The 16,723-nt window shown below is 35.7% G+C and overlaps 1 protein-coding gene across 2 annotated transcripts in view; it reads right to left on the reverse strand.

The window, feature by feature from the left end:
• Positions 1-16,723, reverse strand: part of LRPPRC (leucine rich pentatricopeptide repeat containing) — a 91,863-nt gene that overhangs the window by 20,579 nt on the left and 54,561 nt on the right. For both annotated transcript variants that reach the window (XM_065834541.2, XM_065834540.2), the window contains exons 26-29: positions 7,572-7,640; positions 7,214-7,304; positions 4,111-4,253; positions 3,910-3,997 (exon numbers count right to left, since the gene is read on the reverse strand). In XM_065834541.2, coding sequence (XP_065690613.1) covers positions 3,910-3,997; positions 4,111-4,253; positions 7,214-7,304; positions 7,572-7,640 — 391 coding nt within the window. The remainder of the gene's footprint in view (positions 1-3,909; positions 3,998-4,110; positions 4,254-7,213; positions 7,305-7,571; positions 7,641-16,723) is intronic.

Here is a 16,723-nt window from a genome sequence, read left to right on the forward strand (position 1 = left end):
AAATGATCTTTACATCAAAACTGTGATTCCACGCTTCATTTAATGAAACGCAAAAAATAATTCCTTAGCTAATTCAAATCATAGCCACAATAACCTCTACAACTTTTCAGAAACACTTGGACTATCACTACAAATTTCACAGCTAAGTGTTAAGTATCTTTCTTTACTTTGAAAGCAAAGATGAAGGCAACTCATTTGAATCTTATTGTCACAAGAAGCATCACATTAATTGCACTTATTTTAGTGTGCTGCGGAATTTTAAGCTGGCATTCCCCAAACCAAAACTGTGGGGTGTGCCTTTTGGTTTGAACGTTAAAGTTCTTCAATCAAAGGCTATCCATAAAAAATATTCTCAAATGCAGGCACAAAACTAACTATGCATAAAATGTATTATTTACAACACAAACTATTACACTGAGTTAATAATCAGAATTAACACTGCCATCTATAATCTACTTTGGACACTTAGTGCTATATTAAATATACATATATATATATATATATATATACACAGATATATATATATATGAACAGAGAAAACAGATAAGTATACCAAAGTAAAAATAAAATCCACTTCTGTGTATCTGAGTTTATGTATACGAGAGAGATGAAGAGAGAATATGACTCATGTCTGACATCACAACAGTGATTGCATTGTCAACTAAAAGACCAATAAAACAGCAGGATGACACAGGAAAGGTCTTGAAATCCTTCACCATGTTTACCTACAGGTCTGAGGTTAAAGCTTGACCTGTTGCAATGTGCTGAACTCTCTTGCCTGCTCAGATGCTGAACACCAGCGCCCATAGCATGTTCACAATTAAATTCAGTGGGAAAGACATTTTTTTCTTCCACTTTTCTGAAATCTGAGGTACCAGTAGACTAGCAATCACATTCAACAATAACACTGATATAACCTATTACAAGTGCAACTCATTATTTAATTAACAAAAAAGCAGCTGACTGGTGATATGTTTGTTCTTTCTGCTCTTTCTGCCTGTTTAAATTCTATTTTTTAAAGCCAAAAACTCCTTATGTTTGTAGACTCCTGCAAAAGCTCTGCTGTCTTTGGACTGAACTAGGATTTCACCCTGTGTTTGAATCTTTTTCTCCATTGGTTGGATACAGGAATGGACCTTATCACCAATGAACACGTTGAGCATACATTACCATCAACCATCACAGTCCACAAAATACGAGACCTCTTTCTACAAGGAAATACATTGAAATCTCTTTTGTAATGACTAGTTCAATGAAGAACTAAAAATCTTCGCATTAGTTTTGTTTTCCTGTTGTAGGGCGTTTTGCTGTCAGTCTTCACCTCAGAATGATTATCCTATTCAGATTCTTTTCTAGACTTATTTTGCATCAGTGCAAGTAGCAGGTTTGGAGACTACCTAGATGAGTCTCAAATTGAGACATATGCTGGATCAGGTATTATCAACTTATTGCTTCTTCAGTTGGCATCTAAAATTACTAAAGTATATTAGCATTCAAAAAAGAAAGTTCTTAGTTTCAAAATCATACTGTGTTATATTAGCTATTTCAAGTAAAAAGATCTGTTAGAAAAGTGACAAGTTGCCAAGAAAGTCTCAGCTCTCAAGACAATCAAATTTGCTTCAGTAATTGCCACTGTTTTGGCTATGTGTAACATGAACCCCTGGAGTAAAGTTCTCACACTGAGGAATGAAGATAAAAATGAAAAAATGACTTCGCATAAATCAAGCACCTCACAGATTTTCAAAAAAACCCCATGTCAGAGTGGGTAAATTCATGAAATTAGCTACATAACTAGATTAAGGTAATCTTTTTCCCATCAAAAAGCTGATGTTGATAAAAAGTTATATTCTGCCCTATTACATTCACATCAAAATTACATTATACTGTTACGTTAAAGTGGCAGCCTAGTTTTCATAGGTTTTTTAAAGACAGATAAACTGTTTCCCAACAGGAGAGGAATTGTTTCCAAACATTTGCCTTCTTTTCCTTAATTTCCAATAGATCTAGACCACCTCTTTACAAATAACACACCTTTAAATAACAGAAACATGCAGGGATAATTTACCGATAAATTAAATATCAAATATTTTAAAAGACTGTAAGCAGTTACATTTTATATTTTTGTTTTAAACTAGTCTCCCTGCAAGGTCCATGGCATATTTAGTTTCCTCCTGCTCTCCACTTGATAATCTATGATAGGCATAGGTACTTTTCTAAGAAAAATGTTATAAAATACATTCTATTAATTTTGCCTGGTTTTCAGTGAAAAATATTTCTGCATTTCTCATATTTTCCTCAGATTCCCAAAACTTCCCAGCACAAAGGATTTCCTGAACACATTATGTCAGCCATAATACCTATGATTCTTAAATTCATATACATGAGATTGCACTCCCTCTATGAAGAACATCAAGACTCCACTGTAGATTTCTAATTAGTGCTCCTGCAACAGAATAACTCTATAGGGTTATTTCACTAACAACATAAGTTAACTGTGTGAACAACTGACAGGTTCTTATTTTAAAAACTCAAAGCTTAAAAATTAACCTGTAAAATACACTGATGACACTCAGAGAAGAAAGTCACTAGGCATCTTGTATCTATAAATTTTCCTCATTAAGCAGAGTTAATTTTTTTAAACCTATTTAATTCTGTTTTCTAATCTGCTTTCAATGGAGATATCTAGCTATTTGTCATAGTATAGGTGAAGAAAATAAGGATTTCCAGAGTATTCAAACGCTTTGTACCTTGGCAAAAAATAGAAATGGACTGATTTCCTCCCCTCCTTGAAAGGCCCAGTAATGCTGTGTGCTGCTTCGGGATGAGATAGATACAAATGCATTTCCAATGATTTACACACAGACTGAGTCAACAGTACTGCACTGACACTCCTCCTTTCCATATACAAAGGTAAATACCTATGTTTTAAGTTAATTCTGTTTTTATCTGAGACAGGGAAGTTTGCACAGAAGAGTTATTCATTTTTCACAGCAGAAGTGATCTGAAGTGATTTCTCAGTCAGGGTATTTTATTTGTGGAGCAGCACCCAGTGACATACAGGTTTTGGAAACCGAACCAAGCAACTTTAATCTTAGTTGTAAAGAAACTGAAGAGACTATGCAACACACTGAATCCTCCCTTCCTATAGAAATAAACCGCCTTGCAACATCAGCAAATAGGTAATAGACTAACAGATAAAAGCCAGATAAGAAGAGAGCAACGATTATCTCCATAACATAGTCCCACCTCATTTAATCTCATTTAGTTAACTTCTTTGCCAAATCTATAGGTTAAATTAGGTACCTGAAGTACACTTGAAACCATCCCTGATCTCAGTAAGACCTCAACAGCAGTGGCAAATAACAAAATCTCTGAACAACTTCTTTTAATGGGTAATTGCCTTCCCATAAACATGGTCAGAGCTAATTCACTCGACGTTAATTTTTCATATCACTACACTTCTCATGTCTCACACCATAAAACTTGTGACCAAACAGCTCGATTTTCCGAGAACCATAAAAGCAGTATTTTTTAGCATCAATACTGTACATAAATTTAGTTTCTGGTGTTTAATAGATACATTCAAAAGTCTAGAACACAGTGTTAACCCAACAGTAAAAGGTGAACTCCAGAGCAGCAATACTTGGGTAATTTTAAAACAGGTAACTTCCCCACAGACTGGCTTTCAAACATACATTTAAAAGTCAGCACTTCTAATGACATTTTAAACATTTTAGCATATCTCATATCAGTTTCTGAAGCAGAGTATTGGTGGGTAACATGATCATGTACCCTTCCTAACATGCTAGCAAGCCAGCAAAAAGCAGCAGCAAGCATCTGTTGCTCCGTAGTTACTCAAAATCTTAAAATTCATGCTGAAGGGGAAAAGAACAGTGGTTTTTGTTTTACCTTTTGCATTGTTTTTGTTGCAAAGCATCTTTATTTTTCTTTCTTCCGCCTTAGAAGCACTTAAACTTCTGGTATCCTCATGTCTAACCTTTAAAACAAACAAACTTATTTAAGTTACTGTAATGCTATCTGTTAACATTTTTCAATGGAAAGAAACCATTTCAAAAGTATTGTCAGGTAGGAAAGTTAAATTTCAATTACCTTAGGTACCTCAAATGGAACAATCTGACCATTTTTCTCAAGTATATCAGCCAGCAAGGTTAGCGTTTTCTCACGAGGAACAACATTTTCTTCTTGAATTTTAGTCCAAATAGCTTCAGCCTTTTCCCAGTCATTGTTGTTCTCTGAAACAGGGGTCAAAACTTCAGATAGAAGTACATTCACAGTATACATGCATATTTAAAGTGATTCAAAAGAAGGTATCTTTGGAAAATAGTTCTTCAATTAATCATGTACTTCTGCTTCGTACAGTCATCAATTTCAAAAGTTCTAAACTAGTTCTAATACACAGAGGACACCAGAAGATATGAACAGGAAAAAACCCAAAAGGACTGTACGAATTTTCAAATGAAGGAGAAATCAACCCAAAAATATCACACAAGTGTTCTTCCTAGCTCCTCAGTTCTAATATTCTTGATTGTTAATTTTAAAACTAATTACAAAAATTTCTAAATTATTACAAAACATTGAACACTCTAAGGCAGGGGTGTCAAATTCATTTTCACCGGGGGCCACATCAGCCTTGCGGTTGCCTTCAGAGGGCCGATTGTAATTTTAGGGTTGTATAAACATAGGAGTAGTTACATTTATGCAACCCTAAAACTACATTTGGCCCTCCTCTGAAGGCAACCGCGAGGCTGATGTGGCCTTCGGTGAAAATGAGTTTGACACCCCTGCTCTAAGGTTTCACTTCTACGTTCCACTCTGAAATTTTTGAAATGAAATCCTCTGGTTACATAGCTGCTGAGTTAGAACAGCTACATCCTAGATGTTTACCACTGTCAAAAATCAAAGAAGTGTTCTAAGCCTTCAGGCTCTCTTTTCACTAAGAAAAAAAGTGCATATCAGAAGATTGTAAAATACAAGTTTTCTGAAAGAGAAAAACTTAATAAATTGGTAACAAATTTATATAATAATTCTACTGTTTTCAACAAGAATAGCAATTTATATATGCATCACTGTACAAAACTGCAAACAAACAGGAAGCTGGACTTTGTGAAAGAAAACAGTTAATTACTATTTAACTACATAGAACAGGTGATTTCCTGTGTCTCCTAAGTCACCAGAATAGCACTGACTTCTAGCTGTAGGTCCTATCAGCAGGTACCTAACCCCAACATCCGCCAGCTGTAATCTCTCTGTTCCACAGTTTAATTCAGAATCACAGACTTGAAGAGATGCAAGGCAAGAAGGCAGAGTCAGAAGGTGGATGACAGAATGAATCGTTCACACAGCAATGTCTCGGCCTGTAACAGCAGCCCTTCAGGTATTCTTCCACTGTTCAGTTAAGGAACTTCATCTGTTCTGTAGCTCAGGCTCCACTAGACTAAGTCATAATACAAGGAAAAGGTGGAGCAGCCAACTGGAAGCAGTATGACACACTTGGATATTCTCTGGAATTGTTATAAAGTTGGTGTTTCAAAGCAGTATATACTGCTTTGCAAACAATACTGCAATGGAATGTTTCAACGCAATGTTCTCTTCTGTCCAGGAGCAGCAAGGGGTTTAGGAAAACACATTGATATGTACCTGGGCTGGTTCAAGATCCAAGCCCACTTTCAACAAGGTTCTGGCATCACTTCAGCTTTTTAGAAGCAGCAGCAAACTTAGTGACTACCCTAAGATCTAATAAAACAATTGGTTTTAAGGATGAAATACTGCATATAACATTTTAAAGCAGATTCATATGCAGTTAGCAGAGTGGGACAGGGAATGTCTTAACACTTTTTCATGTGTTTATCCCTGTGTTTGACAGTAATGTGGCAACATCTAGAGTATTGTTGTCCAGTCTGGGGCTTCACAACTCTAAAAAGGTGCTGACAACTAGAGCAAATTCAGCCACCAATAGAGACATGGGGCCAGAGCAGATGCAGTAAGAGCACAAGCCAAAGAAGATGAGTTTTGAGCAGATCTGAACTTAGGGCTTAAGTGCACAATGACAACTCTCTACTGTATTTGTGCATGTGGCAGCTTTGATAGATAATCTAAAATGGTGGAAAATAGGTATACACATGGTTTTTATATTTTATGGTGAGGGACACCCACAAACATTTTCCACTTCTTTGAATAGATGGGAGTAGTTTTGTCTTTTGAAAGAAGACTGAAGATTTTGCATGACAGAACTTGATAAATTGTATCTTCTTAGATTCTCTTCCTAGCAGGCACACAGTCAGACTTAGTCACTGCAGAGATGAACAGGATTAGTGCAGAAATAGGAAGCCTTCCTTCCTGTTCAGACAAGACTGCTTTTCAGGCCTACTTGATTTTTGATGGCGAATCAGTATGTGCAAAGACAGAACTGGGTAAAGCTTTCTGAGGTTTTGAAGCTTTCTGAGCCTTTGAAGCTTTCTGAGGCTGTTCAGGAAATGAAAAGCGACAAAGTCCTCAAGGGGTCTCTGGTCATTTTTTCTGTGGAAGTACTTATTGCTTCTGCTCGTGGTAAGTGCAACGGGAAGGAAGCCCCTGTCGCTACCATAGAAAAAGAAGGGGGTTTGAATAGTATTTTATTTAGCATTAAAACATCACTAGTTCTAGTCAACCAAAAATATACACGAGGAACACTACTTCAAGCTCAAATGAAAGTTTTCCCCATAACCAAATACATCAAATTGCTGTAATGGCTCATTAATATATACATACACATTACCAAAGTACATAGCACTCACTGTAATGCTTTTTAATACCTCAATTTACTATTTAGTGCTCTAAACACAAAATGTTTTTTCTAGACTTTAAAAACTGTTCCAATTACAGGAGGCTCTAGATCTTTATCAGTTACAAAGATTATAACAAATGAGCAGATTTTCTTCTTAAAGCATACAAAAAACCAAAGCAGAGTAAACTTTCAAATTAGGATACGAGACAATAGCATGGATTGGAAGACTTGTACTACATAAGTTCTATTGAAGTGTTGAGGTCTGCAGGTAAAAAAAAACCTGTATTCTCTCTATCATGCAAGATATCTCAGAATCTGTATCAAGGCTAATTGCATATCAGTATAAAACTCCTCTCTAATTCCGGGTTATTTCCTGTCTCCAATCACAAAAGAAAACAGGTTACAACATGAAAAAGATCACAAGCTCACCACAGAGTTGAAGCAGGTAGTAGTACATCTCATCTCTATCACACTCAAATAGATTTTGAGTTAATTCTACCAAGTGTTCCAAAGCCTCCATCTTTAAAAAGAAAGAAGGAAAATTACAGTTATGTCTCAGCCAAACAATTATTTTTCTATATATGTGCACTTACATGCTGTGTGCATTCAGCTAAGATAATATTTCTGTTTAAGTATACACCAGCATTTACACATAGCATTAAGCTCACCTCATCAGCCTGTCACTCGGCCTTTCACAAACATAAAAATCATGCAGTGAAATATTTCAAAACAATCTTTCTTGGAATAAAATGACAGTTACATAGAAGACATGATATGAGCCACATACCTGATTATTTGATATACACCTTTTTGCAAACCACTGCAACCTTCCAGAGTGTGCTCTAAAGCCAGGAGTCTGTAAAATATTTCCCGAAGAAAAAACACATTACTTCACATGGAACATTCTAAAGCAAAGTAAACATAATACATATGCTCATAATAAAAGCCCATAGTTCTTGTTTATTTTTTGAAACATGAATGAGACCACAAGCTCACAAATAATCAAGTTAGGTTGCATTTCTGAGAAACTTAAAAATTGCAGTCATTTTATTAAAGACATTTTCCATTTTGGTTGAACGCTGCCAAGAGAGTTGATTGAAAATACACTTCAGATAAACTGAAATGTTGAGTCATTTCTATCACCACAGTAATAAGAGTATTATTGCTACTACCCACGGTAATGAATTTTATTACTTATCATAAAGAATTATACCAAATGTTTCCAAACTGTCTTCACAATGAAATGTTTGTATTCAACATCTTTGCAACTAGAAAACCATGCCTCTCAACCACACCACCACCATTTTGGTACCTTTTCTCTGCTAATATTAGACATTTTCTTATGACTATTAATACCTAAAAATAATAGTATTTTTAGAGAGTGACTTCCCTTGCTCAGTAAGAAAACCAGCTATTTACAGAGCAGTACCTGTTACAGCTGTAACTCACTGCCAATGCAGATGTCAGGTGTACTAACTGTGAGGCGATTCCAGCCCAGAATAGAATGAAGGTTTACCCTTAAGAGTATGCACATGATGTATGATGGTTAATATGCCATAGTCTTCCCAGGTGCCTTTACTTATTAATTTCCTTGTTGTTTCAAACAGGCTACAGCTACAGAATACACATTCTCAAAAAGGTTTCAGTCCTTGGGAAGTCCATCTGGTACAGACTAACACATTGTGCCTTCTCAGCACCACAGACCATAATAAAAGTTTCTGTTCCTCCACTTAATGAAATTCTTAAACATAGGAAAATTCAAAGTTCTTAAACGAGCATGTTACAGGCATGCCAGTACTTGTGTCTGACATACCTAAAAAAAAAGGATACAAAAAAGACTGTGGGCAAAGCATCCATCATATTCACCTCTTAGCCTCCTCCCCCACCACAGAGTCCTTGAATTTGCTTTATACTCTGTTGTTCTAGCACCAGGATCGTTTACAGAGAGGACTCTGCTTTCATTTCAGGTGTCCAGATTCACATTACTAGAGCTCAAAGTGATTCCAAGGAAACGCCTGTTCATCCCTATAGAGAAACGTGTGTTTTGACTCTTGAAGGCTTTTAGCTGTTCATAAGAAGTTGCTACTTCTTAAACATGAAGTGCAGCTTCCAAAATTCAAACAACACTTTGCATAGAAGATGTAGTTTGAACAAAAAGGTCTGAGAAATATTGAGTCTCAGTTCCAAACAGTCAAAACAATTACCATAGAAAAAGTCAATTTGCCTTCTGTCTTTTTAACACAGAACTTCATTTTCCCGTATTTTCCAAGTGCAAAATCATTGCCATTACATCTTTCTGCAATAATTAAGCATACACAAGAAAACCAGCATGCAAATCTTCAGTCAAGCCAGTTAAAATCTGCTAAATATGTGTGAAACAGTGTTCTACAGAGTATGTTAGGTCATATAATCCTACCGATAAGCCAAACCATTTTATGCAATCATTGTACGGTTGTTTTAAAAACAGGATGTTAAACCCACAGTTCTTCAACATCAACCATCTTCCCTATGCATTTAACCGTACTACAAAAGTAGCCTCAAATCAAAGGGTTACAGAAAAACAGCGGCCTCTCAAGTATTCAAAAGTGGTATATATAAACACAGTTCTGCTTTCCAGGTACTTGCTTTTCTCCCAATTAGGTTTTTTCCCCACAGTTATTTATGTTTACAAGTACCTGGTTCAGTGCTCTTTTAAGAGCTACCAAGCAGTTTCACATCAAATATGCTGAAAACTAAGTCAAGAATTAACATCTTACACAACAGGCTTTTGAAAATGAAAAAGAAAAAAGTATGTTGCCTGCATTTATAGCTAATCCTCTTTAGGCCATGGTAAAATTCAAATGCTGAATTCACTTACAATTTCCAATATCATTGCTGATCTGAATGCCAATGAACACAACAGCTCCAAAGCTATAAACTTTTTATAGTAAATCCTTTCCTGTTCAGAAATGATTGATGTGTCTGTCACTACAAGGACAGCTGAGTTATACAACAGATATCCTTGTGTTCCATTTTGAAATTGAGAAGTGTTTTCACATACTGCAGGTCTCAATCATCAAAAGAACATCTAGGTCAGATTAACTAAATCTCCAGGGCTTGCCTGATAGTCCATATTTGTAGCTTATCCCTTACTGTCTTAGGGAATTTTAAACATTGCATTTAGCAGGAAGCAGAGTTGCTACAATACAGCACACTAAAATACAGAATAAAAAAATGCAAGGAATAAATGAAAAAAAGTGAAAATCTGTTACTCTAATTACTCTTCCAAATCCTCATTTAGTATTTTGATCTTGCTTGTTCCAATGGATTAAAAAAAAATATCTATTTTTGAGTCTTAATGGGGTTTTTTGTTTGTGGGTTTTTTTCTGTTATTTATTATTTTAAAAAATGTATTTACTGCTTTAAAGAATGAAACAACTATTGTGAGTCTCAAGCAATTCATACAGTACATCAACTAAACATGGAGGTTTTCCAGCTTTTACATTCTCTTGGAATATAAAACAGTTGCACTGTACCAAACCAAAGGTTCATCCAGTTTGTTACCCTCTCCATAGCAGTACCTATAAGAGAATATAGAGTGACAGAAAAGCCAGCAATACTCCCCCCATAGTGCTCTGTCACCCTCCAAATACTTAAGGTTCAGTGGGTCACACTGTTCCCAGTAAGTCAGTTCTCTTGCATGAGCTTTTCTGGCTGCCCCTGGAACCCTGTAAGATCTATCATTAAGATCTTTTGGGAAAGGGTTGCCTCAGCTTCCTTCTGCAGAAACCACCAAAATATTACCACTTTATGTCTGTTTTCAGCCTAGCTTCTATTAGCTTTCTTGGAAGACAATGCGCAATTTATTTCTCTTTATCCTCTCCATCTCATGTTAATTTCATAAGTGGTATATACAATAATCCCCTGTTTCACTGTTTCTTCTCTAGACTAGGCAGAACTCACCTACTTAGTCATATCTCCTACAGAAACAATTCTGTATTTTTGTTCACATTTGCTACCGTCTTTCTGAGGCTCAACATTCAACCGTCCACTAATTTACTCACTGATTCCATACCTTCACACACGGAAAGGAAAACTTACCAGAAGGGGAAAAAAAATATGCTGCATCTTTAGAACAACTCTTGCTAAGCAGCACCCAAAAATCATGTGAATGCAACAGCCCTAAGCAACTGAAATTTATTCATTTGTTCTCCTCTTTTCTAGAACCAGTCACTTCAGAGAGGCAATTGAGGAGCCTGTTCACCAGAAAAATATTTTGTGTAGTAACATTTTTATTTGAGCTAATTTTTAACTATTACAGCTAAAAGAAAACAGATTGTCTGGGAAAATACTGGCCTGTTAGAGACAAATATGTATATATAGATTTTTTTTTTCCCCAGATTTTTGGATAATTATATAAATATTCAAGTTTTGTTTACATTTGTGTTCTTTAACTGTTCCAGCTAACAGACAAATACTGTTTTTTAATTTTTTTAAAAAAAAACTTTTTTTTTTTTAAGTTAAGTAATTTACAAAGGACATATGGAAAGTATTTACTTCTCTCTACTTGCCTAAAGGAACGTTCTTCTCTTTAAACACAAAACTTACTGAGAGAAAAACCAGAAAAACCAACATACAGACCAGAAATCCTGTGGTGTTACTCAAAAAGGACTTTCAGAAAACTAAGAGTTGAGAATGTCCCAAACCAATACCACTTTTGGTACCACTGGCTTAGGATGCATCATTATTCAAAAGCCAGCAGAAGTGTTTTTCACTTGGCCTACACATGAGAAGAGGTGGATGACACTCTTGTGTCAACCTTCCAACACTGCTCTTCCACAAAGCACTACTGTGCACTGGTTGGCAAAATAATCGTTACCTATTCTGTAGAATTTATTCTAGCCTTCCACAGTGGAACTTCACTGTGAATAACACACCAGTTCCAACCAAGTTTAACTCTGCCCTCTTTAAGTGTTTTACGTTTTCTCCTAAATCCTTAAATTTTCTTCTCAGGGAAACAGTTCTACTATAATCAGCAATCCAAACATACTGGAAAGAAACAGTGAAATTTTATAAATGCCATCCATGCAGCACTTCCTGATGGTATTTTTTGGACAGGTAGATCCATTAATTCCTCTCTTTGCAGCTGAAAAAGCCAGTAATAATAAGAGACAGCTAATGCTGCTAAAGGAAGAAGAACGTTTCATGATGAGTTATATCAACAGCCATAACAGACTTATGTTACCAGTACCAGTTACTGAGATTTAGATGCCAAAGCAATGTCTTGAAAGAAAATGCGCTTCTTCTCCAAACAGACAGCCTTGAACAGAGAGCTATAAGACCTGATGTATGTCATTTCTAACAGCTCTCTCTAACATGAGCATCAACGAAAACAGAACATTTGATGGGAAGTTCTTAATTTAAAGACAGATTTTTCCCTGATTCCACAAAAATGTCTATGGAAATCTAATAAATTCCATGTAGCCTCAATGAAGCCTGTGATATTTTTGCATGGCAGCTTACTTGTACAGTTTTCTACAACATAAGCACTGTATGCTATGTTTGAACCTTCCCCTATGTTGAAACTCTTGTCAAAAGTCCTCACTTCTACTAAAGAGTAGGCGTATTGCTTAATCAGAAAGTTAAACGAATATGCAGATATAAAGTTTTTGTACCTTACGGGGCCATCTAAGTCTAGTTGATAGATGAGATGGTTGAAATTCTCTTACCCTTCTGTTATATTTTTGCCTCTTGTTAAAAACTCTTTCACCTTCAAGTAGTAAAGCATTAGTTTTTTAAAAATACTGATAAAACATTTAGATTATTTTTTAAACAATCTTAAATGCTTTCAAATGTATTAAACAAGTACACCATTTTGCTGTATGTCCTACATTATAATCTTTAGAGCACAGCATAAGTAAGCTACTATAATGAGATGCAGAGGAAACACAAAAGACTGTTTTGATTACTGGCTCTGAACACACCAACTTTTACACAACAGTCCAGAAGTTTATAAAAGATGCAGCTCCAAAGACTGAGGAATATAAAAATAATCCATGCCTCAAAAGTATCTTTCCTGTTGCAAACGTATCAGCCATCTAATAAAAAAATATTACTTCTCTCTAGCTCAGCTTTTCTTTAAGTCATTGTCTGACCAGGATAACACCAAAGCTATGTCAGTATATGGCAGGCAGCGGATGTAATACTTATTCTACAAGCTCATTCTCCACCTTGAAAGAAGTTTAGCTCTTGTGGATTTCAAAAATGGTTTCTTTGGTGATGGCACAGCAGGATATCCTCATGCCTTTGTTATTTCCAAACCAAATAAAACCTTGCAAACTGCTTGTAACTAAGATGGAATTTCTCTAAAAAATGAGTAAATGTTTTTGTTCTTTTTAATTAATTTTGTCCAGAAACATACATGACTAAGCACACCCCAACGCCCATAATACTCATTTACTTAATGAGGAGTTCATCTGAAAGACGCAGACACTTGCCCAACCTTTTGGGCAAGCGATAACTGTGTGAAATCTTGGACACAATTAATATGACTACTTTTCATGTTTGATAATGAGGGCAAGTACTTTAATGCAGCATCAGAGTTTTGAAAAATATGAGTTGCTCTACTGCAAGCTATGCCTTCAAAACCAACTCAATTACAGCGTATTTGATATTTTACCTGCACTATCTGATATTTCATGAGAGACATAAAGGGACATGTATCTACAGCCTCCTAACTCTCCTTTTGGGAGTGATTACAACTCAACCTCATGGTCTCCCTTCTGCCTACAATTACCCACAGCAGCAACTAGCCTACTTCTAGGTTCATTTTTATATTAAAAGCAGCAGCTGCTCATAATAAGAAAATACAAAGCTTGTAGTCTCCACCAGAGAAGCTTTTACTGTTGGCTTTGTGATTTGTTTGTGTTTGGTTTTTTTTTTTCCTTAAGTATGTATTTGCCTCAAAGCTTCTGTCAGTTACATAGTGCACTGACTTTACGAACAGGATTCGAATCTGTTGAGTAAATAGTAAAGGCTTGATTTTTTTCACTTAAAAAAGGAATTTATGTTGTTTTATGTCAGGCAGACATCGAGAAAAATGTAAAGAAACTTGATTATTTTCCAAAAATACCAAAATAAAAATAGGAAAAAGCTTTACAGCTTTAGTTTTACTCATGACAACTGAGACTGACGTATGTTTAAGTACTATTGGAATATCCTATATTTACAAGTAAGATTTCAAAGCTAAATTATGCAGTAAAGTACTACTATTAAAAAAAATCATTAGACAAGAGAACTTCAGTAATCATGCTGGAAAAAGGTGACATCCAAATTATGCAAAAAACCTGCTCAAAACAAAATCTTCAAGGATGTTCTAGACTCAAAACAGAGCAAATATTTGCTCTTTGCACTGGAATGTGGGTTTATGTTGTACGATGAATAAAAAAACATTATAAAACTCAGTATCTTCTCTCTAACACAAAGTCCCTGGAGCTAAGAAAGGATGCACAGGTCTTCCCCATGATCCCACGTTCCAAACACATTACTCTCTCCCTCTCCAGAAGAAACTTGTTTAGCAGGCATCTCCCTTACCAAATTTGCTTATTTGAAGCATATTAATTTAGGTTCTTTTAAGAAAGCAGTATTTAAGAACTTCTAAATAAGGTGCACTGAACTAGTAAGCAACTGGGTGTTTACAGACATGCACATATGCAGAGACACAAACCCCAACTTGTCTAATGGCTGTATCAGAGTCCAGTTTCATATGGAGAAATAATACTTTTATTAGACTCATAGGACTCAATAGTAAAACAAAAAATATAGTCTTTTATTGTAATTATAGGGCATGCATGCCTAACAGCTCTTCATCTTTTCCCCTCCCTCTCAGTTGTATACAGTTACTCTACTAAAAGCCATTACACCCCCTACACACTACTCCTCAATCTCAGAACACCATTATCTAATATAAGTTGCACTCAACAGTCATAAACATTTAATTTTGTTCTAATCACCTCCACTCTTTTCTTAACAGGACCAAAAATAAGTTCATGTAGGTAGATTCAGACACTAGATATAACCCTCATCAAATTACACATTACAAAAAGATAAAAATAAACTAAATCCTGCTGTCACAAATCAAGAACCTTCTCCCAGTAGTTTATCTCCAGAATAAAATCCGCAAGACTCAATTTTATGATGTAGACTCTTAGAAAAGCAATCTGGAAGAAAGAAGGTTGTAATCTCTCAATATCAAGTAGAAATACTGTCATTGTTTTTATGGTAGATTAAATCCAATGGCAACTGGTATCTTGAGGTCTGCTGACAGTGGATGTCACAATTCTTTGCTTAATTCTATTTTCCTCCCGAATTAACGTGACATCTGTTGATAGATATATTCCTGAACACTAAACTCGCCCAAAACAGTTCTTTTGTCAGGTCTTGAATTTCAGCAGCAAATGCCTTTTCTTGCATTTATTCACAGTGTATACATTTCATTAAAATATTTCACAACCATTTGTCTCTCAATTCTTCACATAAATGTCTTGAGATACGCAACATATGGTATGATATATTTAACTATTAAATATCAATTATATGCTTAGTATGAGAGAAGATGAGGAAGAGTGTCACAATTAAAATCTAGTTAAAAGAATTCTAAAGCTATGCACTACGCATTGCCATTTTCAAGGGAAGTTCCTCTTGTGGTAGCAAACTCATACAGTTTGGTCTTCTATCAAAAAATTTTGCAATACAGTTCTGAGGTCTTTCTCTATATCCCAAATACAGTAATCTTTTCTTAGCCTCCATTTCCAGTAAAACTACAGGGTAGAAACAAGAGCTTTTACTCTTTCATTGTGGGAACAATTTAAATTTAATAGCTGATGTGATTTGATCCAGAAAGATTTCAAGAAGTGTCTGTCAAACAACAAAAAACAGTGGAACATCTCTACCAACTCCTAGTTCCCATCAGAGGAGTCCATAAGCTCCTGACTAAAAATGCCACTGACCTTTTACAGAAGCATTTTGCTGCACAATGACATATAGTTTAAGCTGTAACGATTTTATCAATACAGTACAGGAATTGATTTAACACCAGTTTAAAGCCTTGCATACTTTAGCAATAGGTCTAAAGTGTTCATTTCTACTTCATGAAAGCATGGTTTACAGTTCTGCTAAGCAGATTTATAGAATGGTTTGCTTGAACCTCTGCTGCAGGACTGTTACAGTACTTAATGACAAACAAATGTTGTGACTCTATCAGAAGGAGCCAAGTGTGGACATGAGCTTAAAGACAACCAGATTCAGAGAGTATTTTGATAACTGCCTTCAGCATGAATAATACATGAAGGAAAAGGGAGAGTCTAGAAATAGTCAATCATCATGCAGGTAAAACAGCTGCAAATATGAGATCTCAGTGCAAAATTCAGAGATGATCAAATAATTAAAACTGGACCAAAATGACAGACAACAACTGTATTCTAACTCTTTAGGTAGTGAAATTTTTAAACCGCCATGCAGCACGCAAATAAAAATAACTGAAAAACAGGTGAAGGTGGAAGGAAGAAAGTTCCTCCAAGGTGGTGTAACATTCTGGTATTCGTTCCCACTCTCCCGGATAACCTTCATTTCTGTTCAGCTCTCAACCATAAGCTTCATCAGGTTAATAAAGTGGCAGTCAACAACTGAGTAGACATATAAGGGAATTCCAATTGTCCAGTTCCGACAACAGGTAAGAAGCTGCGGATTGGAGGGGTTTGGGCCCTAGGCTCTAGAAAATTCTTCCATTTATATACCAGATTTAAAACCATACTCGCCCAAGCAACTCTTCCAGACTCTCTGATCTACTACCTGGAGCTCTGGAGCAACACATACGAAGAATTACGTAAGATCTCTCTCCAGGAGAAAATCTGACTAGATATTTTCAAAATAAGGCAACATCTTAGAAGATAGGTAAAAGAA

This window comes from Patagioenas fasciata, chromosome 3 (assembly GCF_037038585.1).
Source record: "Patagioenas fasciata isolate bPatFas1 chromosome 3, bPatFas1.hap1, whole genome shotgun sequence".
Classification (NCBI taxonomy): Eukaryota; Metazoa; Chordata; class Aves; order Columbiformes; family Columbidae; genus Patagioenas; species Patagioenas fasciata.